We start from the raw sequence: 27416 nt of genomic DNA on the forward strand, positions 1-27416 counted from the left end.
GGGCCGGGGGCGGGGCTCACCTGTCAGCCGGCGCCCCGCCTCGCGGCGCCCAATGTCGGGCGGAGGCGGATGACGGACGGGCCGGCCGCCCAACCGGCGCGCGGCTGCTGGGCGGCGGGCCAATAGGCTGCGCGGCGCGGGGCGGGGCCCCGCGTTTATAGTGCTCTGACAGCGCGCCGAGCGCGCTGACTCTCCTCGGCGGGGACGGCGGCGCCGGCCGGAGCTGGGAGCTGCGCGCAGAGGGTCCCGGCGCCCTCCCCGCACACAAAGGCCCGTGCGCGTCCGGCGCCCGCGGCGGGGACCGAGCCCCTCCTGCCTGCTCCGCGGGCCGGGAGCCGCGAAGATTGAGGAGGCTCCCGCGCGCCTGGAGGCGCCCCTCGCCGCTCCGCGCTCCGCGCCCTGGGACATGGAACCGCGCCGACGCGGCGCCCGCGCGCTCGGGCCGCTGCCCGCCCCCCTGGATCTATAGTGCGAGGCGGCCTGCTCGGGGCGCAGCGTCCGCCGCCCGCGCGAGTCGTCTCTCCGCCTTTGTGTCCCGGCCGCGCGCCCTCCCTGCAGCCCGCGCCCGGCACCCTGGAGCCGCACGGGAGCCTGCCGTCAGAGCTGCGTTCGGCGCGGCGCCCCGGAGCCCCGAGCCCGCCGCGCCGCCGCGCCCAGCGCGTGCGCTCCCGCCCCGCACCCTGAGGGCCCCGAGTGGAGCGCCCCCGACCTCGGCGGCGGCTGGAGCTGTCCGGCGCGCCCCGGAGCTGCCTGCGGTCTCCCCCTTGCCTGCCCGGAGGATTGGGGCTCCGGCCCGCGCCCAGTCCCTCCATCGTCCGGAGTGTGCGGCGCTGGGAGCGGCTTGGCCATGGCCGCGAGGAGGGACTCCTTGTGGAAGTACTGCTGGGGAGTTTTGATGGTTTTATGCAGAACTGCGATTTCCAGGTCGATAGTTTTAGAGCCCATCTATTGGAATTCCTCGAACTCCAAGTAAGTGGCATCCGCGATCCCCCTCGGTCCCCGCCTGGGGTCCGCCGCGTCGCGCCGTCCGGGGGGGAGGAAGGGCTGGGCCGCGGAGCCTCGGAGTCTGTTTCTGGAACCCCGGTTCCCCCCACTCCAAGTTCCCTGTCCCCCAACCCTCGCCACATTACTTGACGAAACTCTTTTCGCTCGGCGTTCCAGCCAGAGCGCCGGTTCTAAGGGGCTCCCTCCCCGCCTTCCTTTCCCAATGAGCTCCGGGGCTCTGAGAAACCCCTGGCGGCTCGGCTCGGGTGTCATGTTCGGGAAAGTGTCCGATGGCGATACCTGACCCTCACTTCTTTTCGAGGACGGAGAACATGGCCACAAACAGGGCTGGCCGGCGCGTAGGGGCCGGCGGGGATACTGCGCTCTCGAGCGCCCAGGGCGGTCGGACCCCCGCAGGCGGGCGGGGGCGCTGAGCCCGGGGCAGAGGAGCGCACTCCGCAGAAGGGAGCCTGTGGTCGCTTCTCGCCGTCCGCAGCGCCCCGGAGCCCGCGCGCCTCGGCGTCGTGCCGCCTGCCCGAGTGTGCGCGGGGAGCTCGCCAGCTCCGCCGGAGAACTCGGGCGGCGAGCCCTTTCCTGCCAGCCGGGGAGACGGGCCTTCGGTTTCTCCTCTGCACGTCTGAGCCCTCTGCGCGTCGGCTTCTCCCTTCGTTTCTAAACCAGTGGCCCCGAACTCTGTGCGGTCCAGATAGTTGACTTGATTTTAAGGACGCTTTCTGCAAAAGCTTCAGGCCCTGCCTAGTCGATACGACTCCTGACGCCTTGGCGCTCGGGGAGCCTGGGCAGGAATGGGATCCTTGGATCTGACTTGCTTTTACCAAACCGTGTAGCCAGGAGAAAGACAGGCCTCGTGGAGATTAACTTCCAGTATGAGCTACCAAAAGAGAATACATTGAGAATTTAGAAGAGGCGATTCGTCGGTAAGCATGTACGGCCATGGCTCCTAATAAGTTACCTGTGCGTTCAGTTTTGCATCTTAGCTTCTTCTTGGAATACATTTCTAGTTAGGTCCAAAAATATTTTACAGAATCATTGAATTTTTAGCCTTTGGAAACTTGGAAAAAGTGTGGAGGCATTGGCTGGCTCCTGGAGTAAGCGTTTGAGATCAGAGGGAAAATCAATGGCCTAACTGAAGACAAGCAAGTTGGCCATGGATTTAGGAGTAAAGAGATGGGGAATTGATTTTACAAATTATATTTTAATTAAAGAATTATGTTCATTCTTTTAAAAGTGGTAAATTTCAAATTCACCAACATGTTTTACCAAGAATTCCCCTTGATAAGGGCAAGAAACGTCACAGCTGTAAATCGGATTAAACACATTCTTGCATGATGCCGGATGGCACTTTCCAACACGGCTCATATTTAAAAGTTACTTAATTGCAGCCTCTCTCTATGCAGCCCAGTCTTGTATGGACCACTCTTTTTCCTTGATTGATGTAAGGTTTGTGTTTGCGGAGAAAGTAGTTGCAGTGACATCCTTACACCGGTCCGGAATTGTGAGGCACCAGGTGGTGCGGGAAAGTGCCGGTCCAGGCGGTTGGGGAGCCCGGGCTGGGCGGGCCGGGAAGAGGCCAGCCAGTGTTCGCTTTGCGCCTACAGAGGTCACTCTTCCACGCGCAATGCTCGCGGCTCCAGTTCTCACCTCTTCCCCCCAGGCTGTCTGCTCCGCTCCGCTTTACACTTTCGCTGACGGATTGTTTGGGGAGGCTGATTACCCCCCCACCACCACCACCAAGATTTAATATTTACACTTAAGACATTCCCATTAACCCGTCCATTGCTCAGCTCCGTGTATGCATCTCTGCGCTAACTACTTACTACTTGGTGTGTGATCAGGAGGCAGAGTAGAAAATACCTACTTGGAAGAAAAAAGGTAGAGCAGTAACTGTTGCCAGCACGGACATTAATATCTTCTTTTCCTAATGTATTTGGGGTGGGGGGAGGTGACTGCTATTTTACGAACGGTCCTGATGAGCAGCATTCCTCGGTTTTTCTGTGCTGCGGCCACAGACTTGGAGACCTGCTGGAGGCCTGCATTTTGGAGAAGCCTGCCACCCTGCACTGATGAAGTTTCTGTTGCCATGATTGCTCCGGTCCTCAAGAGTAGAATTTCTTTTAAAATTCTCATGATAATGGCTTGCCTGGAGGACTGGATAATTTGTCCCTGGAAAAGGTCTGCTTAAGAAAGTATGCAGCTGAATGCTAGCTCGAGAGATCAGAAAGATTTCTTCCTGGAAGAGTGATATGAAAGAGCCTTTTCTAAGTTGGGGAATGAATAAAAACCCCTAGTGCCAAAGGGTTGCTTTATTTGGGGAAGTTGCATATTTATTTCCAGGGAAAAGTTTCAGTCCGTGAAAGTGATGTGGCAGGAAGGTGATCAGATGCAACTGAGGTTTCACGTCAGTTCCTACGAACTGTGGAACAATTCACTTGTAATGAAGCCGCCATCAGTTATTAGATTTGTTTCATTTGGAGGTCAGCTTTTTTAGCAGGTGGTCGATGTAGGGAGCAGGAGCAGCTGTTTGGATGCCGCGTCCAGAAAATCCTTTGTAAAATCACCGTCTCCATAACTACTTTAATCACACTATCTGCTGCGCCCATCCCTGAGAGTTTGTGCTGCAATCAAACGAAGTTCTGTGTGCTGAAACATTAGCAACTGCCCTGCGAGATGGATGACTCACGTCAGCTCCAGTGGTGTTACCTCGGTTGTGGTCCCGTTAGGTTGTCGAAGCCTATTCCGCCCCCCCCCGCCCCTTTCAACTCGGCGGAGAACAGCAAAGCCTGGCTTTCATTTCCAATTAACTGATGTAGAATAATTTTTCCAAGCATGATAAATAGTTGCCTCCTCTAAAAAATATCCACTTTCGAGTGAGCAAGGCTGTATTAGTTTGGTGCTCTATAATTAATTACACTGACTTTTGTTGGAAATTTCAGTCGAGCAGTAATTTCTTCTGTCTAGGGGTAATGTTTCCTGTGCACCATATACTAGCTAGTTAACAAAGCATTTTGCTTTTCCCGTGTCATTTTTTCCCTGCATAATACTGAATTCCTGGTATTGATTGACTTGATACAAAAGAATGGCTGGATAATATCCAGATAACCTATAATACGTGGGCCCCACCACAGTCAGGCTCTGAATAAATACGGACCTGTCAGAGATTGATAAAATAAACTACAATGGATAGTGCTGTTTGAACAGTCCATTCAATACCATATATAAGCCAGCCTGCCTTCCATTGTGTCTGAAATTCTTATTTTTGTAGGTAAACAAATGCACATTCAACACTGATTGAATAGCCCCTTGAACTATGCTCCACAGTTTGCGTTTGGGTTAATCTTGTCGGTTTTAATATAGAGAGAAAAAAGCACAAAGCACCAGGGGTGGAATTGTTAGTCCTTTCCCATCCACATTCCTCACATTTTGTCAGGATGATAAACTAGAGGTAATGGAGTGTCGTTTCACAGGACAGCCGAGCCAGGGAGAACACAAAGACGGAGCTGAAGTGATAGCTCACAACATGCTTGGTCGCCTTCTTTTCAGGCGAGAAGAGAATTTATTTGGGAATCGTGTGTCTAGGGACTGCACTTTTTAACCTCGGCAATTATAGTTTCAAGCCTCAGAAACGGGAGCTGGAGGTTAAGATGATTTGTTAAGCACTTGGTTCTAAATCTTTCACAAAGCGTAGCTGTTGACACTTGTCCTACCAATGTAAAGAAATGCAAATGACTGCCAGTTTCCTGAACGTTTCTGACTCTTGCAGGCAAAGTAGAAGGACAGGTGAATTAGCCATCATCCCCAGACCAGCTAAAAACTACAGATTGGAATGTTCTCTCCAGGTGGAGTTAGCTGAAGAATAATCAGTATATTTGGATTACTTACGGTAAAACCTCTTGTCTGTAAATTTACTGAGAAATGCTTTGGTTGGTGGGTCACTGCGATCATTATCCTCAGAGGGACATGGCAGTTGGAGCAACTAAATCCGGGCTACCTTGCCTTCCACTGAGATGCTTTGGGTAGCTTCCAGGGGGTTGAGTGTGACATCTACCTTAGTGTGATGTTTCTCAGAGCGTTTGCCTAATGGGACACGGTCTGAGCTCCCAGCATGACTGCAATCATACGTCATAGGAATGGGAGTGGCAGGGAAAGGAAATACGGACTGTAGACCCTCGGCAAAAGGGCTTTTTTTTTTTTTAAGGAAGGTGATTTCTTTAACATTTTACGAAAACTTTATTCTTAAACTGTTCCATCACAAAGTAGACAAAAAGCAGGGCTCTTGTAAGAAAAATAATGATGAAAATGGTACTCCTGTCTGCCTAATCTCTGCTTTCGTTAGCAGCTGACATAAAGAGCCTGTTTTTCAGGTCACTTATCATTCATCTACATAGATTTGCTTATGAGCTCAGCCTTTGTGTAGCGGAGTAGAGCCTTAAATAGGAGTGTTCAACTGTTTAAAATATTTTGATTAAAATATGCAGAACCCATAGAACTATAAGCTTCTAGTCAGGAATTAGCTCTTTCAGGGAAGAGCTCCCCCCACTTTTTTTTTTTTTTTTTTTTTTTTTTTTAGGGGTGGGATTAGAATGGGGCTGGGAGAGGGATAGAAGAAAAGCAAAGAAGGAAGGGTGGCAAATGGGACAGTGTTCGAACAGCTTGGAAAAACTCCTGTGGCTTCATTGTCTCTGTAAAGCCAAAGAATACAAAGGCATAAGCAACTCAGCCCTTCTCCCATGATGGAAAATGTAAACCGTTGACATGGCCCCCTGTTTAACTTGTTTAATTCTTGTTTTAAATTCAGTGCTACGCTAGCCGTGTGAACTCTGAAGATTTCTTTAGTAATCCATTTTGTAGTTCCGAATCAAAAACAAAGTGAAAGGGTCTGACACAATTTGCTTTTATTTTTAGGCAAATCAACCCTGGTCATAGTTAATAAGGGGATTACAACCCAGACTAGGTCTTTACAGATGTAATGTAAATCAAGGGCAGAGTATAAAGAAACTGATCCCTTTTGATTGAAGTACGGTAAAAAGGCATAGAGAAACTAGCGGCAGTAATCTGATTGTATGGCAATAAAACCACCATTTTCTGTCTTTCAGATAAAAATAATGTGGTAAATCCATGCAGTTCATAAGATGGAAAGGCAGATAAAGGGGGAAGCCATGGCAACATATAGATTAGCTTGATGTTGGAAATGACACGTCTCTGAAAAGGGTGTAGAAGCGAAGGTCCTTGCTCCAGGCTGTTGGCTATTATGTGAGAACCACACAGACTTGGAAACTCGGATTAGAAAGTATGAAAGCCCTACTTGTGGCCCGGGATGGTGAAAGCAGGAAAGAAAAGCTGCTCAGTTCTTGCTCATTGGTGGCAGATAATATGGCGAAGGTAGATTTCATTGGCTGCCTTTTTTAGAGGTTGAGATACGGGGCTGATTAAAACTTCAGATCACTGCAGTTGTTAAGGCCTGCAAGATTTTCCTTTTTAACTCCTGGCCTGACAGCAGTAACCATTCTGTAGGATTAGCTGCACTTGGCGGTCCTCGCCTTAATCCATTTGGGCTTCAGGCAGGGCCATGCTGGGCAGGAACAGAGACCAGAGGGGAAGGTAGGGCTGGAGCTCCACGCAAAGAAAGAGACCTTTGGACTGTAGCCATGTTTCAGACCCAGCGCCATCTCACACCGCGTGGGAGAAGTGAAGGTAAACAGTACCCATTGTCCCTCTCCCTCTGCCCTTCCCCGAGTTTTGTCCTTCTCGCCCTGGAAAAGAATATATAATAAAATAAATAAAAGGGGGGGGTTGTTTTCATTCAAATCAGCGGTAATCTAATATGACCAAACCAAGGGGCTCTATATTTTACTCGTAAATGTGAGCCTTAACCTTGGAGTTGAATGGGATGGGCTCCCTTCGTGTAAAGACAGGATTAGAAAATGTTAGCACTGCTCAGCTTTAAAGTAAAAAACCAAAAAAGAATCGGCATGCCTGGAATCTTACTGCCCTCTGTCTTGAACAAGCTTGTGAATCAACTGGACTTTTGTTTTTGCCTTCCACACTCTCCATTTTAGTCATTACACAAAATGAGCCATTGAAACCATGATTGGGTTACATGTGGAGTGACATCCACAATTGGGTCAAGCCAGAAAGGAAATATTTGCTTTACTGCCTCCTACTTGGCGTTTTAGAAAAGTCTCAGCATTTCCTTAGGAGAGTCTGAAAACTCTTAAGACACATGGACAATACTGGTCACTACAAACACCCCCGGTGTCTTGATGGAGTGGATCAAGGGAGTTGCCCTTGCTGTTCTCTTAACAGCAACGTGGGGGCTTTCTAGACAAACTTGTTCTGTGTCTGAGATCTTCATCAAATCTCAGTATTCTCTTTCAGACCCATTGCGTTGGTATGGTTCCTAATACTCAGCTGACTCGACCCTCTGGGGCAAGGATTTATCGCCTTTGTTGCCTGCTTTTCTGGTCGTTACAATGTAGCTTTCATAGATCCAAAACATTTAAAAATGATTGCCCATGCACTTGCCATTCCCAGTGCCAGCAACTTTACCTTCCTTTCTAGTCTAATTCAGTAACCTATATCAAAAGATCCATTGCACTCGTCTAGATTCACCAAAGAGAAGGGACACCCCCTAATTTACAAGCTGGTCACATCCAAGCACCTTGCATTCTACATTTGACAATGATTGCTAATGGCCCATTCAGCTAAAGTATTTGCTTGTTAACAGGGAACAGAGCATGATAAATGTCCAGCAAGCTTGCGGCCTCCTTCAGCTTTTCAAATGCAGACTGGTGCATATTTATGGCAGGCAAATGACAAAGGAAGACGCTGAATTGCCCTGGCCTCCAGCTTTCTACTCGGAGCAGGGTTAAAGTGATTAGAGAAAGAAGCAGGGGAGTCTGGCCTCCAGTTTACTGACCGTCCCGCAGCATTCAGCATCCCGGTCTCCCTGCAGAAACGGACTGCAGAGGTGCTGGAGATAAGGATGGTTAGATCGGGTGCACCCGGGGAAGAAGGAGGTGGTCGGTGATGAAGTGTTTTCCGTGCACACTGGATGCCAGGTGAACCTGTATCTCGTGCTCCCGCAGAGAACCACCAGTGGTTCTTTACGTTCCTTTTCCTGTATAAATTCAAACGTGTAATTCTAGTTCAAAGCATTTTGTGACTGGTGAGTTGCATACTTGCTGATTTGAAAAAACAAAAAACCAAAACAAAACATAGTAGGAGAACACTACATTAAAGAAAAACAAGTTGTTTCTGCCTTTAGTAATTCTCTACGCAGAACCTGAAGGGGAAAAAAAGAAGGATTGTAGTGAAGTATTAATAGTTTGCTGTTTTGTTCCTCTAAAAGCACGGGTAGGTGAAGGTTCTAACAACTCAGTGGTGGGCAGACATTCAGGATGCTCGGAATGAACCCCCAGTGATCGGCTTTGCTTTGAAAACTTTGTTTTCTTCATTACTATAGGTTCTTCATGTTTCCTATATAGAAATGATTAAATAATCTAATGTATTTTCTCAATTTAAGTTCAGCTGCATCCTTTAATTACAGTCCTTGTATATAGGTCTCCCAGTACTTGCTGGGCAAGTCCCTATGGCCCCCAAGGCATTCCCCTGTGCTTTTCATGTACTGATTCCTCCCATATCACCCCAGAATAATTATGAGTGCTACTCTCATCTTTGAAACCAGTAGAGTCAACGTGTTTGTATTGGAGAAATGGGGTTACGGATGGTCCTAAGGCCTTGGCTTGTTTGGTAGTTGGTGTTGGTGTGTCTCTCTCTCTCTCTCTCTCTCTCTCTCTCTCTCTCTCTCTCTCTCTCTCTCTCGGGTGCAACACCTGCTGTCTGCCCACTGGTGCTCCCCAGCCACACTCCCTGCTGGGTCCCTAACCTCAGGGTGTCTGAAGTGTGCCTTTCCCTTTCCAGCATCTGAGGACCGGAGGCACAGCATAGTGAAATGCATCTGAATCTTGGTCCTTGCTCTTCCTGCGAGTTGAGCTGGCTCACTGTGGCTTGAAACATTTGCCCTGGACTAGAACTGTCTGTGAGTGGGGCCGGACCAGTCATGTTCAGGGCCAGGCTCGGAATGGGCCTGCCAAAGAAGTTAGAAAATGCCAGTTTTCACCTAACTACCAGAACTAAAGTCGGGGTACATTTTAGATGCAAATAAGCTCTTCTAAGCCCTGAGTCCCCCATGGTCTATGGGAAAATGGTGTGGACTGTCTAATAAAGTTTACAAATTCCCCTAGATAAGTGCCCTCTTTATGACATAGATCAAACATAATTTCTTTAAATCTTTTCTCTGTAATCCCACAGCACTTTAGTTAAATACCTAGGGTCTAGAAAGAACATTATACACTGTAGGGTCATGATTCATATGCAAGCCTTAATCCCCGTCCTTGCCCTCCCGGTGCCTAAGAGGCTGGGACAAGAGCTGTTGTATTTTGGCAACCTCTGTCTACTAGCTAGTGGTGACATCCATCCAGTAAGGATCAGTCCGATGAACAGACACAATCTAGATGTATATTTATGGCTGCCTGTGGTGTGTTAACTTGTCACCTGTTACTAGAGATCCCCCCTGCCCCCTGCCAGAGCAACGGCTCTAGAACTTGAGGGCACAGAATCACCTGGAGGGCTTGTTAAAACCGGGTTTTGCTGGGCCCCACCCCCGAGTTCCGGATTCCTGAGGTCTGGGTGGGACTTGAAATTGACATTTCTAACAAGCCCTCAGCTGATGCTTCTGCTGCTCAGAGACCACACCTTGAGAACCATTGCCGTAAATTAACTTTTTTTTTTTTTTTCCCCTTGGAAACAGCTCAACATTAGCTCATCACCTTCTAAGGCTGTTTTGGAATTTCTGAAGAAATCGGTGGTCCTTGTCTTGCTGCTTTCCGTCCCATTCTTGCCTTGTTGGAGGCCATAGGGGATCATCTAGGTCACTGAGAAGCCGATAAAGCATCGATTTATTCAACAAGCATTTGTTAACTGTGAGGCCCGTTACTAGGTTCTGATGATAGAACAATCTCCCCCCTCAAGAGACTTAAGTCCTAGGGTGGGGACAGAGAAGGCCTGGCGCAAGTGTGGTTACAGTAGGTCCCTGAAATACACCGTAATAAGCAAGTCAAAGTAATAACAGTTCAGCTATGAGCAGTATGTGTGTATCGAGTACACGTCTGTAAGCATCCACAGTATTTCATACGTCTGAGCATAGCTCAGAGATCCCACAAGTGAGGCAAGTCGACCCTGTGGGATAGCTAACCCAGTGGTCTCAGCTACCTTTGTGAATATGAGAATCCGCAGTACCGATGGGTTTTTAAGATGCATGTGATGATAATGGAAGGGTCAGGCAATTCGATTTAGCAAAGACGACCAAGCAAATGCTATTTTAGTTTAGCAAACAGTACCTGCTCTGGAATCTGGCTGTTCCAGCCCAAACCCAGCACAGCCGGGTTTTTTTCACTGTGTAACTAGGGGGAGTACCCTCTCTGTCTCAGTTATCCTGACTCTAAAATGGAGGCAGTAGTCTAATAGCGCTGAATAAAAGAGTAATAAAATTGTGGTCAGGATTAAAAGAGTTTCGCTCTGAGCTTGGCACAATGAAGCAATAAATGTCCGCTATTGTTAATAAAATTAATTGAATATTTGTGTGCCTGGCTATGGTTCATTTTGCCTACCATATACAAAGAATAAATAAAAATGACATGTTAGTAAAGATTGCAACATGGCATGTTCACCTTTTAAAGTTTGTTTTGTTGATTTTGTTCACCTGCCACCCTTCTACTCCTCCTTTAAACCTTTCCTCTTAAGTGAAGCATTTTATCTGCCCCTCTACTGCAAATTCTGTGCTCTCCCCTCTGCTCCCTACACCTAATGCTTGGTTGTAACATTTATAACACCGGAGAAATCCGTTTCCCCACCGTGGACTGAGGAGAGCCTGGGCTGAGTCCACTTTGTGTGTTCTAGTACTGGATACAGTAAGAGACTGTGTTGTTGAACAGAGAGAAGAATGCAGCCTGTAGGGACGACATAGTAGCCTCATTTGTGTTCATGTTACATGTTATTTCTTATTTCGAAACCAACTCACCTGGTGGACGCAGTTTATTTAACAAAAGTCATAGAGGACTTAGCGTATGCCATATGCTGTTCTAACAGTTTAACAAATAACTGACTCATTCAGTGTTCACAGTAACCATCTGAGGGAGGTACTTTTATGATTCCTATAATATCATTGGGGAAACCAAGGCACATTAATTAACTCGCCCGAAGACCTATAGTTAATAAGTGGTACGGTCTGCATTTGAACCTGATTACTCTGGTTCCAGAACCTATCCCCTTAATTCTCTGCCTCTCTCTCTTACGCTATTGCGTGGAGTGATTAGAAATCGAATAACTAAATTAAGCATACATACGTTCGTGGAAAACCATGCATACAAGATGGATTAAAAAAGTTTGAGGTGTAATTCTTCCCTTTGTCAGTTGTTATTTATAACCTTTCCTATGATGGATATGCAGTTCTCGATGGGCCCTTTGAATCTTTGATAACGAGGTTCTACTCAATGGAAACTAGACACTTATGAAAGTATATAATATTAATGCATTTATTGTGAGTGTTATTCCTTTGACTATTAACATCTTCCTTTTAAAATGTTAAACATTTGATGGTTTTTTTGGGAGAAAAAGAGGTCAGATTTTCGAGGAGAGTTGCATTTGGTTAGGTGCTGAGCATGCGTCAAGCCAAGGAGGTAGTATGACATCTTTTTTAGAGTCTAGTCACAATTAAATGCCATTTTATTTTGGATTTTGGGATCTGTGCCAGCTTCTAGCTTGTCAGAGCTGAGAAGACTCAAATCAAGTCCAGGCCTATTTCTACAGCAAACTGGGATTCTGGCTTCTTGCCTGTGGATTCATTCAGTATATCCCATCTGGCTTTTGATGTTCTGCAAGTTTGGAGCAGTTTGTTTCAGGAAGCCTAGCAGCCTGGGGTCCTCTTGCCTCCAGAATGAGCCTCTCTGCTTGCCTCTTCTCCAGGACTTAGTGTCCGCTTACCTGTTGACAAAGCAGCCGGCTGGAGGTGACAGCCAGGTCTTCCTTCCTTTTAGAGCTCAGGACCCACGGCGTCCCTCCTAGTTTCTCCATGCCCTGTGCCCTTCAGTTTAATTCAGTCACAGCCTGTTTGAATAACTTAAGAGTATTTAATTTCTGTGCATGTTTGTGTCTTGGTGAGGCTCTATCCAGGCTGCTCGTAGTGACTGAGCAGGAACTATACTGTCCTCAGTTACAGTGGCGCCCCACGCACATTTTTATAGGAGACAATTTGGGGGTGATCTGTGTGGAAGTCTCCAGCCAGTCAGGCTTGACTCTTTTGTGCTGTCAGCAGGACAGACCTGGCTGATGGGCAGCCTGCTTTATTTCTTCCCTCCTCTTCCCTCCTCTCTGGGCTTTCCCAAAGCCATGAGAGGTGCAGGAAAATATCTCCTGTCCTATGCACAGCAGACTCGTCCCTGACCCTGCTCCTGAGCCTGGGAAGAGGGGGAAGTGTGCCGGAGGCAGGCATTTAGGTGGTTGGTTGTAAAATGATTGCGCACAGCCTTGTAACTTTTGTTGGCAGGCTTATGCTTGACTGGCAGGGAGAAGCTGTTCTTATATGTGTTCTTATATCAAGAGAGAACTAAGAGTTTTGTCTCTTCTTCAACCGTACTTATCAAAGTGTTCATTCTGTAATCACACCGACACCCATGGAGCACCCTTCTGTGCAAGGCACGGGGCTGGACGGCTTGGAGTCCAGCAGGAAACATAACAGGCTCTGTCCCAGGGTCCCACTCCAGCTTGAGGAGCAGGAACTGGACCCCCTTGGTGTGCCTCTTTCTCTCAGTGCTGTTTTCCCCACCAAAGGGGAGAGGTTTCATTCACCCATAAAACATGGGTGAATTGTTTTTCTAAATAGGCGAGATTCTTTGGAATTAAAAAAAGTGTGATGATTGGAACGAAAGGAATGGGCAGGCTTGCTAGAAAAGAGACGCCCATTGCTGTGCATGGAGACCTCAACTCCATTCCTTTGCAGCCAGCCCACTCCCCTGTGAGTTACATGTGCCTTTCAGCCCTGTGATGTGCCCACTCAGGCAGATGAGCAAATGGATCTGCACACTTCTACCGTGAGAGCCACCTGGAAGTGCCCCTTGGATTTCTTTCTATATGAAAGCCACTTTTCTCTCGGGTGCCTCACCTATAAATAACGAGAGTTCCACCTTCCTTTATAGACTCTTGCTAAAAGCACGGTTTGGAACAAGACCGTGCAGGTGCAAACAAATCACAGTTGGGAAAGAAGCTCGCCGCGCCTCTTGCCTCCGCGGGTTATGAGATCCCTGTTTCGATACTGGGGCCGGCGTGGGTGAGCCAGCACGACAGACAGAGTTGGCCGGAGTGACTCACTCGCTTCCCCACTGCGCCTCCCGGCTCCCCAGCCTTACTCTTTTCAGTTCCCGAGTTTGGCCTTATCTGGCCACAAACTTCACTTTTCTGAAAGTTTGGAGGGGGAGGGGGCGTGCTTAAATCAGTTCCATAAATAAAAACCTCTGTGTTTTGTTTTGAGGTGGGTGGCTGCTTTTTGTTTTTAATTCCACAGCCGAGATCAACTAGTCTCTTTGAACCCGTGCAAAGAAAATGGTGCTGTGTGTCATGTACTGAACGTGTGACTTACAGATGCAGAGCTCTTCTTTTTTTCTTTTCTTTTTTCTTTTAATTCCAGTATAGTTAACATAACGGTTTCAGGTGTACAATACAGTGATTGAACAGTTCTATATAGCACTTGGTGCTCATCATGAACAGTGCATGAAGATACCTGTTTCAGCCTCAGCTGGCTCTAGGCTGGCCTGTGAATTGGAAGTTTTTTATTACAGCGGAACAGAGAAAACTTAAATAACTTGTGTTATTTTCCTCAACGAAAATGTAAACTATGGGAATATTATCTTTGAGTGTTTTAAAACAAAACTTACTTTAGCCACCACTGTTTGAGCATTATGTCACAAATAAAAAACAAGATTAACATCAAAAGGAGTCAGTTTTCATTCAGTTGTGCAGCATTGTAGGCTGTGAAACTTAATATTATTTTGACTCGTGCAGTAATTGTAGAATGACAGGGAAATGGATTAAGTTTAAATACAAGTGCACACAGCAGCTACACACAGACTGTCAAATGCAAGGCGAGGTCATTGGCCAGAGTGAGGCCCCTGGCTCTTCAGATTAGGATTTTATAAATAAAACTTTCCTTTAGACTGTAGTTTACTACTTTTTTCAAGTGTGTGCATAGACAAAGAGGCACAAATACTGTTGCTCCTCACCTTGAAAAGTTGCTAAACTGGTTTGCACACCCATCGGCTCGCAGTGCATTTTGAACTTCTGTGCTTCTCATCTTTCTTTTTCTGGAAAAGATTTTGCTTGTCATTGGTGTGAAGCTTGAAATGCACCCCCTCCCCCATACACCCCCTAGTTCTCGGATTTATAACACTTTAATGGTCCCAGATTGTATAGCCTGCTTTTATGCCCCTTTTCTTTTCCTTGAATAAATCAGGTTCATGTTGCAGATATTCGTTTGAGAAAAGTTTTTGAAAGAAGGGGCACCTGTGAAAACCAGCGATTGTTCCAGCACCCCATACACTTTCGAATTAAAGCAGAAAATGTCAATTAAGACCTCCAGTTACTACCTTATTTCTTGAACGTTTAAAGCCACTGAGAAGGTAGTGGTGCGCTGGCTTCAAGTTTTAAGGTAATTACTTGCTACTCCAAGCAGTGGTATCTGGTGACCTAATTCTGTATAAAGCTGACACCCTGTAGCTACGCCCCACTCTCTCTCTGGTTTCAGAGAAAGTTTGTGCAGAATCTTGTTCTGATGGGAAAGTGCAAAAGGGGGCAGTAAAGTGCTATCCACAAAAAGGAAACTTTTCCCAAGTATTTCTCAGGGTCTTGATACTGCCTGTGTCTGTTGTGGGCCCTGCTTTTATTTATTCCCTTTCTAACAAACTCTTCTGTTTGGGGCATTTAGAGAGAGAGGATCTTATTAAGCTGTGGCAGCAATGTAGTATTCAACGGAAGTAATACCGGAGGAGTATCCCTCCTGGTTATGAAATTCACATACGAATTAAGTCCTGCTTCTGCAGTATTTCTGTTCCCCAGTGCACAGGGTGTTTCTGAAAGGAATCGTGGGCTTCTGTGTTCATGCTCTTCTAGCGCCCTAGAGACGTGGAAGGAGGCCCCCAGTGCATGGTGAGGTTCAGGGTCATGGGTCTGGGCTTATCCAGAGCAACCTGCATCTTTTGTCAGGTGACCAGAAAGCCCAACCAGCTGCAGAGTGCTCCTCCTTCAGAATTTTGGACTAATTTACAAATGGACTGCTCTTCTTCCCTGAAGCCTTTGAAATTTAATTAAAGTAAAATAGAAGCATTTTATGGGAAAAGTGCATGTTTTCCAAAATATAGTAAACTCAAAGTGTACGTAATATAGAACTCTGGCCTGCAAATAAGCTTATTCTGTGATAGGACATGATTTTGGGTGCCAACTGCTAGGGTGAACCTCCTCCTAAAGCCGGCATTCAGATCCCCTGAAATGTTAGCCAACTTCCAGATTTTTCCGGTGCAGTGATTAAGCCTAAACTGTATCCATCCTGTATTTTTCATTTATTTTACTAGGGTTTTGTGGACTCAGAAGCTGATTTGTTACGTAGGCCACAGTTCCAACCATAATAACTTTAGTTATTTCAAAGGAAATGCATCAAAAAAGTTATAACGTCTACAGGTTTTAAATATTTTAAGTGCTGATTTTTAAAACCAGAATTATGAAAGATGGCTCAGGAACATGATATCATTTGTTCTTTGAAACTGCACTGAAAATGATGTTCCATCTGATCACAGAAGCATTTAATGTTTATCGTAGAAAATTCCGAAAAACATGGAAAGCTAAAAATCACGCTGGGTCCACCACCCAGTATCTCAAAGCTGTCTCAGGTAACAGCCCCAAGTTTGATCATCTGTGTATGTTTTCTGTGTTGTCAGAATAAGCAGAATCACATACCACACATTGTATCTATATGTATGTTTTCAATTGAAATTAGCCACGTACTTACAGTAATCGTATACTCTGATGTAACTTGGAGAAGAAAAATAAAAACAATCCTCAGTGAAAAAGGTAGCACCTATGCATTTATGAATCTTATTTTGCTCCACGGTGTGCTCCAGAGGTAGAATATCATGTGTGGGTCCCCTGTCCCCCCAGTTTACATAGTGGCCGGATTGGCACTGGTCCTGTTAATGAGCACCAGGGTCCTGTTCTCAGGTGGATGATACCTGCCATTAGCATGCAGAAATACTTGATTTTTCAATTGATTTTTATGTACCTAGTAGTAAATGGAAACGGCTCTGGATCTGAGCTGACACTTTTTAACTTAGGAGCACTGTCATTGTGTCTGGTTAAAGGGGGGTTTGCCTGACTGGGTCATTTGTTTAGACATAGACATTGGTCATTCCTGTCTGTGTCTTCTTCTGACCTCCTTTATTCTCTGTCAGCTTGCTACTTCGCATTCGGGTACCGCTTACTGAGTTGCTCTTGTGTATGTGGTGGTCTGGCATATCCTTCAGTCATTTACCTCCATATATTCCTTCCCTCGGGAGAACCAGGTTGCTCTTGTGTATATGGTGGTCTGGCATATCCTTCAATCATTTACCTCCATATTTTCCTTCCCTTGGGAGAACCAGGCCTCCTGTTTTTCCGTGTATGTTTTCACAGATTCTGTCAGCATCAACGGAGCACCTCAGCGATTTGGCCTTTCTTCTAGGCTAATTTTGGACAACTTTGAAGAAAAACATGAGAAGTCACTGAATGTTTGTCCTGAGCTGTAGGTGTCCCAATCAGGGACAAATGCAGGAGCGGGTAGGGGAGAAAATGGGCCATTTGTGGTGGGGTTGGGAGTGCAGCTATGGGTCCCCCCTACACAGCGATCCCTAAACTAATCTCAGCTGCCGGCTTCCCGCGGACCCTCCTCCTCCATCTGGCCAGGGTAAGAAGTTGATGGGGCACCCACTGCCCCCATCTGATTTCTCAAGCACCCCCAAGACCTGGTAATGCAATACTAGTCAACAGAGGAATCCAGACCTGAGATCACATGTGTGATGTTCTGGTCTGTCAGAGAAAATTGTGTGTTGTGACCCCTGAGCTCTTAAGTAGTTTTAAATGCATTGCGCTAGGGTTTTTTTGTTTTTTTTGTTTGTTTGTTTTTTGTTTTTTGTTTTTTTTTTAAAGCATGGATTCCTAGTGTGGATTAAAACATTACAGAATATCATGTCGCATGAGGACTGTATTATAAATAGTTTCTACAATAATGAATATGATGTTGAAATGTCTAAGTTAGATTATTAGAGATCTAATTTAGATTACTAAATATTAATGTCTAATTTAGGTTATTAGATCGATTCAGAGTATTCCCTGTGGGAAGTATTAGAGTCTGGTGTGGTGAATAACTTTTTTTTAAAAAACTTGGATTACATTTAATAGGTAATCAGAAGATAAAAACTTTCTGGTATCAGATCATTTCATTTCAGGCAGGTTAACTCTTTTATTCCGTATTGTCTCCATATTTGATTCAGAGTCATCACATCTATTGTCTTGCTTGGAAGTGACTCATTGGGGAAAACCATAGGAGTTGCCTGTTTGTGCTCAGCAGGCACCCTCTCTTACCATTCTTGGGTGGGGGGGGGACCTGCAGTGAGCAGCACAGACCCAGCCCTGACTTCAAGGAAGCAGCCCTGAGCCAAAGTCTCCTGATGGAAAGGAGGGTATGATTCTCCCTCCCAGGACGGCAGCAGGTGACTGACTGCTCTGCCCTTCAGTAGCCTGGCTCAGAAAGGAAAGTGGCCTGGCTTTGTTCTCTGTCCTCTATAGGACATGAAGCACTGTAGGCCTTCTTTGGTTTTTGTTTTGGATTAGACACCAGCAGACTTTATGAAATGATGCCTATCACTACTCTTTGTTTGGGTAGAGTTTCACAAAAACAACCTCACCTGTGTAGTATGGGTTATAACTCTGTGCTCCTTTTGGTTAGAAGATAAATGTTATTTCATCACATGGAAAGAAATCTGTATTTGACCTCCACTGTGGATAGCCAGGTTAGAAATTTTAAATGAGCCAGTGGTTACCACTGTAATTCTCCCTCTGTGTTTTTTGGGTTTTTTGTTTGTCTTTTTGAATACGTCCTAAATCAAAACAGGATTAAGTAAATTACTAAATATTACAAAATATTCAGGGCATAGTTCTACTGGGTAGTCTGACTTATTAAGGTCTCCCAGTAATCTTGAGGTAATAGAATCCCAATATAAAGGACCTAGCTTCAAAAACAGTTAGGATTTTGTCTGTGTTTTTAAGTCTGTGGTTACTGACTTGCTTTTAACATATGGGACGCATTGCTTTCCACTCGAAAGTGGTGTTATTAAGAAATTCACCCTGTTTTATTTTCATTTACATTTTGAATTCTCATAAATTGTCAGGAGACCATCCGTAGTACTATAATTAAAACACCGATTTCACATAGTTGGCCAGTTTCTTCCTCACCTATTGGTTCTCAGCCTTCCTGGGGCAAGGTGGGGTTACCAGATGGCCGCCTTTGTGTGAGCTGTGGTCTCAGGTGACTACTTCTGGAGCAGCCTCCGCTGTAGGCAAATGCTTGGTGTGGAATTAGACTCCACGGGACGATTGCAAGCCTGCATGGCCATTCACTTTCTCTTCGTTTTCCTTAACTTCGTGGCTTATCTATGCAAAGCTCAATTTAGAAAAAAATTGCATTTCACAAAACCAGATTTATGCTCTAATGTGATGCAGTGAGAACTGAAAAGTGTGCAAAGAAAGGGGGCTTTTCCTGTCGTGTCTCCTGTTTGGCACAGCGGGGCTTCATCTGTTTTGCATGTTACGTACGTGTGCAGTGATTAAATCAAGACAATGTGGTGGAAGGGGCTTCGATCAGCGCTTAGCTGAGAGTACGTTCTCAAAAGCAGCCTTGCGTTTGTTATTATTGGTTCTGGAGGGGCTAACTGCCTTGCATTTTAGATAGGAAGGGATTGTGGAAGACTGCCGTACTCCCAGATCCTTCCAGAGAATGGGTCAAAAGCTCTGTCTGCACTGCTCCTTGCTCTCCAGAAACACCCATCACGCCTGCAATGATGTCTTAGAAATCTCATCCCTGCTCCCCCAGCACACCCCTGTCTTCCCAGCACTAGGTGGTCCTGTCTACAGAACTCGTCCATGCCTATAATCTGCAAAGAGTCTATGGCACATAATTTGACTTAAATTTATTGGTGTATATCTTCCCTTCCATTTGTTCTTTCATATTTTTTCAATGAGTACATTATTTATTGAGCATTTACCATATGTCAGCCCTTGGGCATTCAGCATTGAACTAGACACATGGGATCTGCCTGCCCTCAGGGAGCTAGACAGTGCACTTCTGACCACAAGCCCTTTACGCTTCTGTCACTCAGAGCGTCTGCCGCAAAATAGGTTTGCTTTAGTTGCTATACTCGCTTGACTCTCTTTTTGCTCTCATGTTGCCTTAGAAACAGGGTTCCTGGGGAGCAAAGGGGTTTTGGGGGCTTGACTGTGCACAGTGGTAATGTAGGCAAGAAATTCATGATTCAGGCTCTCCGCTCAGCCACACTCTTTATCCGCTGAGAAACTATCATCTCATCAATTGAATGACCGGTGTGCTAACCAGTTTACATATGCGTGTTTGTTTATATATATTATATATTTTATATGCATTATATGTAAATCATATTGTATATATGTAAACCAGGTTACATATAAATATGTATATATATATCTTGTGTGTGTATATACATATATATGCTTAAGTAAACCTTTAAAGCACTCAAGTGCTGGGTCTTTTTTTAAGGAATTCTTGAAACAATTATTTTTTCAGGGAAAAGGATCAAATCCTTGCCTTACTCTTTGCCAAAATGTATTCTGAAAAGCAAACAGACACTTCTTGAGGCATTTGGAATAGTGGGTTTTTATGAGCATATCAAATATGCTTATTGAAATTCGAGATTTCTCCTCTTCCCTCTCATTTTGCTAAGCCATCCCTTGGCTTACCCTCCCCATCCATCACTCCCCCATCCCTGACAGTTACCACTTTTTACATGATTTGTGCCTTCTGAAAGTACAGTCTAAAACATGGTGGTCCTCCTAGCCAGACTGGCCCATGTGTGGGAGGTTCCTGACCTCAGCCCTGTCAGCAGTGGCAGCAGAAGCTGTTACTCAGATTTGGTGAGTGAAGAGACAGTCATAAGCAGTTGTTTACACGGCGGGGTGGAAATCTCCCATGATCCTTTGGTTAAGCGGCCGGGGCGGGGGGGGTGGGGGGGACAAGACAAAAACCCTCTCATGAAGGAAACAGGATCTAGGGAGCATTTTGAATGAAGAAAGAGCTTAGTGAGCCAGACACACGGGGTGTGATGTGGGAGAGTTCTGAGATACGCAGACATCGGACGCGGCTGAGAGGGAGTGGGCAGGTCCGATGCATTACCTTAAGGAAATTGACTGGATGCACAAGAAAATGGGTCCATCTGGCAGCTAAGGATCCTGATCTCTAGTGCCTGGGCAAGCCCCTGGAGAAATGGTCCAAAGTAAAAGTTGGTGCGTGTGAAGACCAGAGCTTTGAGAGGAGGCAGACACAGGCCTGCAGGCTGCAGACCTCAGCTGTGGTTTAGGAACACTTCTGACACGGCTAATGCGCGCTGCTTGCTCTGTACCAGCTCCCAAAGGAGCAGACTTAGGATCGAAAATGTGTGGCATCGGGTGGGCCCCCCAGGCAGGAATTGGCCTCTGGTTCTTGGAGGCAGAGAAGATTTCCTGAGACGGTCAAGGAATAAAACATGAGGAAAAGGTTGTATTAGGAAGGTGAGCAGTGTAATAGTCACCACACTTCCTTCATACCGACCGCCAGGCATCCTGCCCCCACTTCTTAACCCAAAGGACACATAGAATTACTCTGAGGGGCAGGAGTGAAGGCGACAAAGCTTCATCCACAGACATTCTGATTCAGCCCTTCAGTCCATTCCCCAGAACCCAGAGTTGTGTTCTACCTGCAAGAAAGACAGAATTGCCTACAGAGACTATGCTGGCACTCGGGAGGTGGAGGCTGGGGGTTGAATTTTCAAAGCATCTCCCCAGAAAATTGTATGAATGGCCAAGAAAGTCACAGAGAGGCTCTCACTAGGGGTCGTCTTCATTTGTCAAAAGTTTTAGAAAAGACTTCAAGGGTGCACACTTGACTGAAATTTGTCATTGTTATAAAAAAATTCATTTTGAGAAATATTTTGTTAAATGATTCTTGTTCACTTTTCTTTCCTTCCCTTCTTTCTTTCTTTCTGTCTGTCTGTCAATGAAATGTCTTATGTCCTTGCTAAAGGAGCTCAGGGAAAAAAAGCGGGGGGGACCACACTCTCTGGGATTATCAATGACACATTCCCAAAGAAGAAGACAAACCACTGTGCAGCATGCATTTTTTTCTGCCATAAAGAGTATTGGTTTTTAATATAAATCTGTACTATAATTTGTTATGTTCTGTGATGGTTCATAACAACCTCCTGCACTTTTCAGAAAATTAATACCATTCATTAGCATAAATCACAACCCGTTTCCTCAGTCTGTGCTTGAAATTGGGGGTGCCCCATCATCCAGGAGCTCCCTCGCTCGCTCTCTCAGTGAATTATGACCCATTAATTGTCATGGCTGGTGGGCTTCCCTGGTTAAATAAAGGATTGGATTGGAAGGATTCAGATGTGATGCTTTGTTCTTGGGCTTTAGTATTTTAATGAGCCTGCAGGCTTGGCTGCTTACCGAGGGAGGGAGGAACGAGATGGGGTTTCTGAGTGTGCTGTTGGTGTTAGCACTTGTAGATGGATGTTCACTAGAAAGCTCTTGTTTCAGTTTCTCAGAGAAACTCTCCATTAAGAAAGATCTTTCAGCAGCATGGCAAGCCAAGAAGGAGAAAAGAGAGGAGGGAAGCTTTTAGCTGTAAGCATTAAGGGGATATTGTATCAGTTGTCTTAGTTCTAAAGATTTGCTTCTAAGAATTAATTGGAGTAAATACACATCTCAAGGCAGAAAAAAAGGTTTGTGGAGCTGGGACAGTAGTTGCTGTCCTTGCACTATGGGGACTCTTCATCTTGCAGCTGAATCAATACGACAGGGAATTATTTCTGGTTATCTTTTATGGGTTTGTAAGACATTTCTTTTGTTCAGTGTAATAAAAAACCCATTGTCTGATCAGTGACTGACTAATTATGATAAGTAATTTGAAACATTCTTGATGAAACTTGCCTGTTAATTAACATCAACAGCAAATGGAAACTAACAGGACAACAAAGTATTAGCACACCCACTCTTCTCTGGAATTGACGCCATATTTCTATGGCATGCCCAATAAACCAAAGCTGCCGATGGTTTAAAAAAAAAAAAAAAAAACAGGTGTGAAGGTCTGACTCACCACCTAGGAAAAGTTATTGTGAAGTTATACAAAGGAGTACTGAAATATTACAAGTGAGGGGGTGGTAGAATGGAGTGTCAGGAGGTTGACTGATCCTGTTGCATAGAGTAAGGAGAGCGGTTTCTTTCTTTCTTTTTTCTTTTTTCTTTAAAGCTTAGTTCCTAAATACATTCATCCCATCTTGATCTGAACTAAGATACTTTTGACAAATATAAATGTGGATTCATATAGTTGTACTTTGGAATTATTGACATTGGCTATATTGTAATTATCATTGATATTGTTAATTTTTATCAACTCAATGGCTTTTTTTTTTTTATTTTATGCTTTATAGATTTCTACCTGGACAAGGACTGGTACTATACCCACAGATAGGAGACAAATTGGATATTATTTGCCCCAAAGTGGACTCTAAAACTGTTGGCCAGTATGAATATTATAAAGTTTATATGGTTGATAAAGACCAAGCAGACCGATGCACTATTAAGAAGGAAAATACCCCTCTTCTCAACTGTGCCAGACCAGACCAAGATGTAAAATTCACTATCAAGTTTCAAGAGTTCAGCCCTAACCTCTGGGGTCTAGAATTTCAGAAGAACAGAGATTATTACATTATATGTAAGTATAATTTTATTCATTTATCTTATAGAAATTAGAATAAGCTAAATAGGTTTGTATCAATTTTTTAAATTATTACTGTGGCGAATAATTTGGTGAGAGTCTTTGCTGAAAATTGTCCTTTTTTTTTAAGAAACCTTAATTGAATGAGGGACCCTGCACCAATAGTACTCGGTAATATAAATACCCAAAGAGGAAAGAGCCTCCTAGAGTTTTTATAGTATTGAAATAAATGGATATTTATGAATATACTCAGCATCTCTACTGACAAAAACATTTTTAAGCACCATTGGTGAGATCTCATAGGTAAATCTTGTGCGATGACTTCTCTCTTCACCCATCCATCTACCCATCCATCCGTATGTTCACTCACGCATTTAGTAATTTAGTATTTACTTTATGCCAGAAACCACAAGTGCTAGGTATTCAACAGTGAACAAGGGGGTGTAATGGTACCCTTTCCTTGAGGAGCTCATAGATTCAGAGGATGGGGGGTTACAGGCAATCCAGAATTATACATTGCGTGTTAAAACCAGATTTAGAAGAATAAGACAGAAAACCTGGATTTGTTCAGTGAATTACCTTTTTCTTCCATCTACATAATAATATGACACATTGTTGCAGGAAACAGGTACTAGATATCCTTCGGGTCACATCTGAGTTACTGCTCCCTTCAGAAGGCTGTGAAGGCAAAGGGTGCTCGCATCCAAGCACATGCCCATTAGGAGCAAACAGTATGTGGGCACAAAGGTAGGATTGTTCCAGGCCCAGGGTTTTGTCAGAGTGCAGTCTGAGTGATTATATCACTCAAGCAATGAAATATTTTTTTCTTAGTTCCTTTGGTGTAAAACTATGCCCATAACTGGGCTGGAGTGTGCATGCGTTTGTTACCACGGGCTTCAGTTCGTCAGCAGATGCAGAACTGCTCTCTCCTGGTGATCCAATCCCATCTCTTGGTGATCCATGGAAATGGCTCTCCCATCTCTTGGTGATCCAGTGGAAATGGCTTTCTCAGCCTTCTGGCCGCTCTTGAGAGTGCAAAGTCAGGAATTCACCGAATACTTACTTAGTACTCAATTATACACTGTTTTTACTACATTAGTCACTAAAACAAAGATGGTCATAGCTGTCTAATTATCTCGTCCTTGCTGCAAACCTGAAACACCAGGGACTGAAAACCTGTTTTGAAGCCAACTTGACACAGAGTGGCTTAGCAAGAGTCAGTACCACAGAGAAAGGGAAAGTGGTAAATTATAGATTTAAAGGACTAATTATCATAAAATGAAAATAAGAGCATTCTGAGGGATGAAACAAGGAGGCAGGGTGGTAAAGTATACAAAATGATAGAGAAATCTTTGAAAATAGAAAATAGTTATTAGGTGAAATCAATGGAGCTATTAGAAGCGTAGTGGTTTGCTTCTTTATTTATTTTAAAGACCTTTTAAGCAAGACTGTTTGCCAAGGACACTAACGTGTAGTGCAGGGACCTGATGAATTCCCACAGAAGGCTGTGCCCCCCTGGGTAGGTGGGGGAGAGCACGCACAGTGCCTGAGGGGGGCTCTCTAGAGCACCTACTGCACCTGCCCTGCTCAGTCTGTCCCTAGAACCGTGTGTACCGCCCAAGTCCACGAGCCGGCTCCTCCCTGGAGATAAGCCCCCAGACCCAGATTCTGTCCTCTTATTTTCATTTATGACTTCACTTCATGAAGATGGCTTTGTACAATCTGCGTCCCCCCTGAGCGCAAGCAGGGTTTCAGGAAGCATGGTGGGTTGAGCCTGTGGTCTGAGGTAGGATGCAGGAATGCAAACGCTCTGCACTTGATAGCAACACCTTTGTGTGTAACAGAGTGAGCATTTAGCAACTACATGGCATCCATATGTGACAGGTGCGTATTTAGAAGCACGATTTAATTTATAGTTATAATACTAATCTATACAGTAATGGCATCTCTTAAAAAAACTCATTATTAGTTTCAGTAACAGGTAGCCGAGCTCCCTTGGCCTCCAGAACTCGTCTCAGAGTGGCGATTTACTGTGTAAAACCTCGTGGTAGCCTGGGATAAAAGACTCTTTCTTAAAATAGAGCTAAAGGTTTCGAGTGTGAAGCGGTGCGAGGCTGTTGGAACACTGCTGGCCGGGTGAGTGTCCGGGGCTCCGAGGCTGGCCAGGAACCAGGGACACTGTCACCAGACCCCTGAGCAATTCTGTCGCATCACAGACATGGGAAGACACTGCCGAAACCTCGGAAAAGCCAGAAGCTCAGTCCTCACGCCCGCCCCCGGCCAGCAGCGCTCATTAATAGACAGCTTTCCCTCGAAAGAAGACAGACGAGCAGAACACATTTTAAAATAGTTTAAAAAGTGAATGCTGACTTTCCATTCTTGCTTCTTCGAGAATTCCAAGATTTTTAAAAGTCGCCGATTTCCACATCACACGATCACTCACATACACCCCAGAGTCACACTTGACTTGAAAGAGTACCATTCAAGATGGCGTAACGGAGAGCTCTCAGATTCACAAATGTATTTTGAACACCTCAGGTCCTCAGTTCACTTTGAGACCGTTAATAATGTTGGTTTGGGAGATGCGGCAGTACGACGTGGATCCAACTCCGAATCTCCATTGTCTAAGCACCTTCAGTGCTAAGAGTATGGGTATCAACATCGTCATCACTGTGTGCTGGTTCCTTGTCACGGGCAGGAACCAGAGAAGTGATGGTGTGGAGTAGTGCTACCTACCCCCAAGGGGAACAGTCCAGTTTGTCAGTGGACGGCCCAGGTGTTGGATAATTCCCCAGGTAAACTGATTCCAGGAGCACTGGGCTAGCAGCCCGGAGACCTCAGGTCTAGTCCCATTGCCTGTGCTTAAGGAGAAAGTCACTTTATCTCTTTGAATTTTGACTTCTAGAAAGTTCTTTTATCGTTGCTGTTGTTACAGCCAGTGATGGTGGTCTGCAGTTCCAAACCATTTCATGGTTGGATATATACATCCCGTGTAGGATTTCTGGTTAGTGTGTCTCTTCTCCAATTGAAATGGGTGGGATCTGCTATGAATTCTCCAAAGACGTGTAATTTGATTTACAGTGTTGCCAGATTTTTAGAATATAGTCATCGGACTTTGGAGTTTTGGAAGTAAATATTAACTTTTAATTGCAAGTGTATTTTTAAACCTACCAAGTACCCACTAAATTCCCTTAGGAAATGACATGACAAAATGATACGCTTCCTCATTAGTTCTTCTCGTAGATGATTATTTGCTTTGACATGTGGCAAAATGATATATGTGGGTTTCCTTAATGTTTAGAATTGACTTTTTCAAGTGACCTATTTCAGTAATTAGCCTTAGGCCTGATTTGCAACATCAAATCTCCTAATCTTAAATGATCCAAAAGTAAGGATGTTTGTTAGTGCCATTTGGTCTGAAAAAGCCCCTCTGTTCTTTATGACATTCAGATTCTTAATTGCCTTAAAAGCATAGTAAGCATTGTATATAACCTATAGTTATGTTTATAGTCTTTAAAATTTTTTAAAGTTGATGAAAATAACTATCTGTTCTCAAGTCCCCATTTTCAAGGGAAGCTCCATCTCAGTAAACACTCTAGTTAATAGGAGGAGAGCATTCCTGTGTTCTCAGCCTTCATCCGTATTTGTGTCATTGACTTCTCTTGTAGACACTTTCTGTGCGTGGTTTACAATTTCTTTGAGAGACGATCACCCAGTGGTGAATGAGTCAGCAATTTTGGCATGTTGGCCCTTTGCAACATCCAGCCTTATGAAGGTTCTGTAGGTTGGTTATCCAACCTCAGCATGGAAGCTTGCAAAATACCTACAAAGAAGTTTTCATCACTCTACCAAAATTATGTGAGTCAGAGATGGATGAAAAATGAGTGCCATTGTTTTGATACTTTTCAAGTGAACAGTGGCCACAGCAGAGCTGTGTGACAGAGAAGGCCATGGGCACAAGGCCCCTCCCAGTGTAGCCTCATGTAACTTTTACGATGTTTTACCTCAGATCCATAGCCAAGACTTGGACTTGTGGAATGGTCTGAAAGTCATCATTTCTAACAATTGTTTGATTAAAGGTTGTTCTTTTATGTACACCCTGCCGTATGCACAGTGGGCCTTTCCAAGCTGCCCGTCCCTTTCTTGGTCTTGGGAAAGTCTTCCTTGAGGAGTAGTCAGTGAGTTTGACTGAGTCACGATTTCCTAGGCCATTGGTTTAGTTCTCTAAAGCAATTTTTTAAAAAAATCAGACCACATGAAATTGGAAGCC

At 45.0% G+C, this 27416-nt stretch overlaps 1 protein-coding gene across 1 annotated transcript in view; it reads left to right on the plus strand.

The window, feature by feature from the left end:
• Positions 1-485: 485 nt before the first annotated feature.
• EFNB2 (ephrin B2) overlaps positions 486-27416 on the plus strand; it is a 43800-nt gene continuing 16869 nt past the window's right edge. Inside the window, exons 1-2 of the mRNA XM_025874926.2 lie at positions 486-969; positions 22860-23143. Coding sequence (XP_025730711.1) covers positions 848-969; positions 22860-23143 — 406 coding nt within the window. The 5' untranslated portion in view covers positions 486-847. The remainder of the gene's footprint in view (positions 970-22859; positions 23144-27416) is intronic.

The sequence above is a fragment of the Callorhinus ursinus genome, unplaced genomic scaffold, assembly GCF_003265705.2.
Source record: "Callorhinus ursinus isolate GAN/ISIS: 27379988/994484 unplaced genomic scaffold, GSC_fseal_2.0 scaffold7, whole genome shotgun sequence".
NCBI lineage: Eukaryota > Metazoa > Chordata > Mammalia > Carnivora > Otariidae > Callorhinus > Callorhinus ursinus.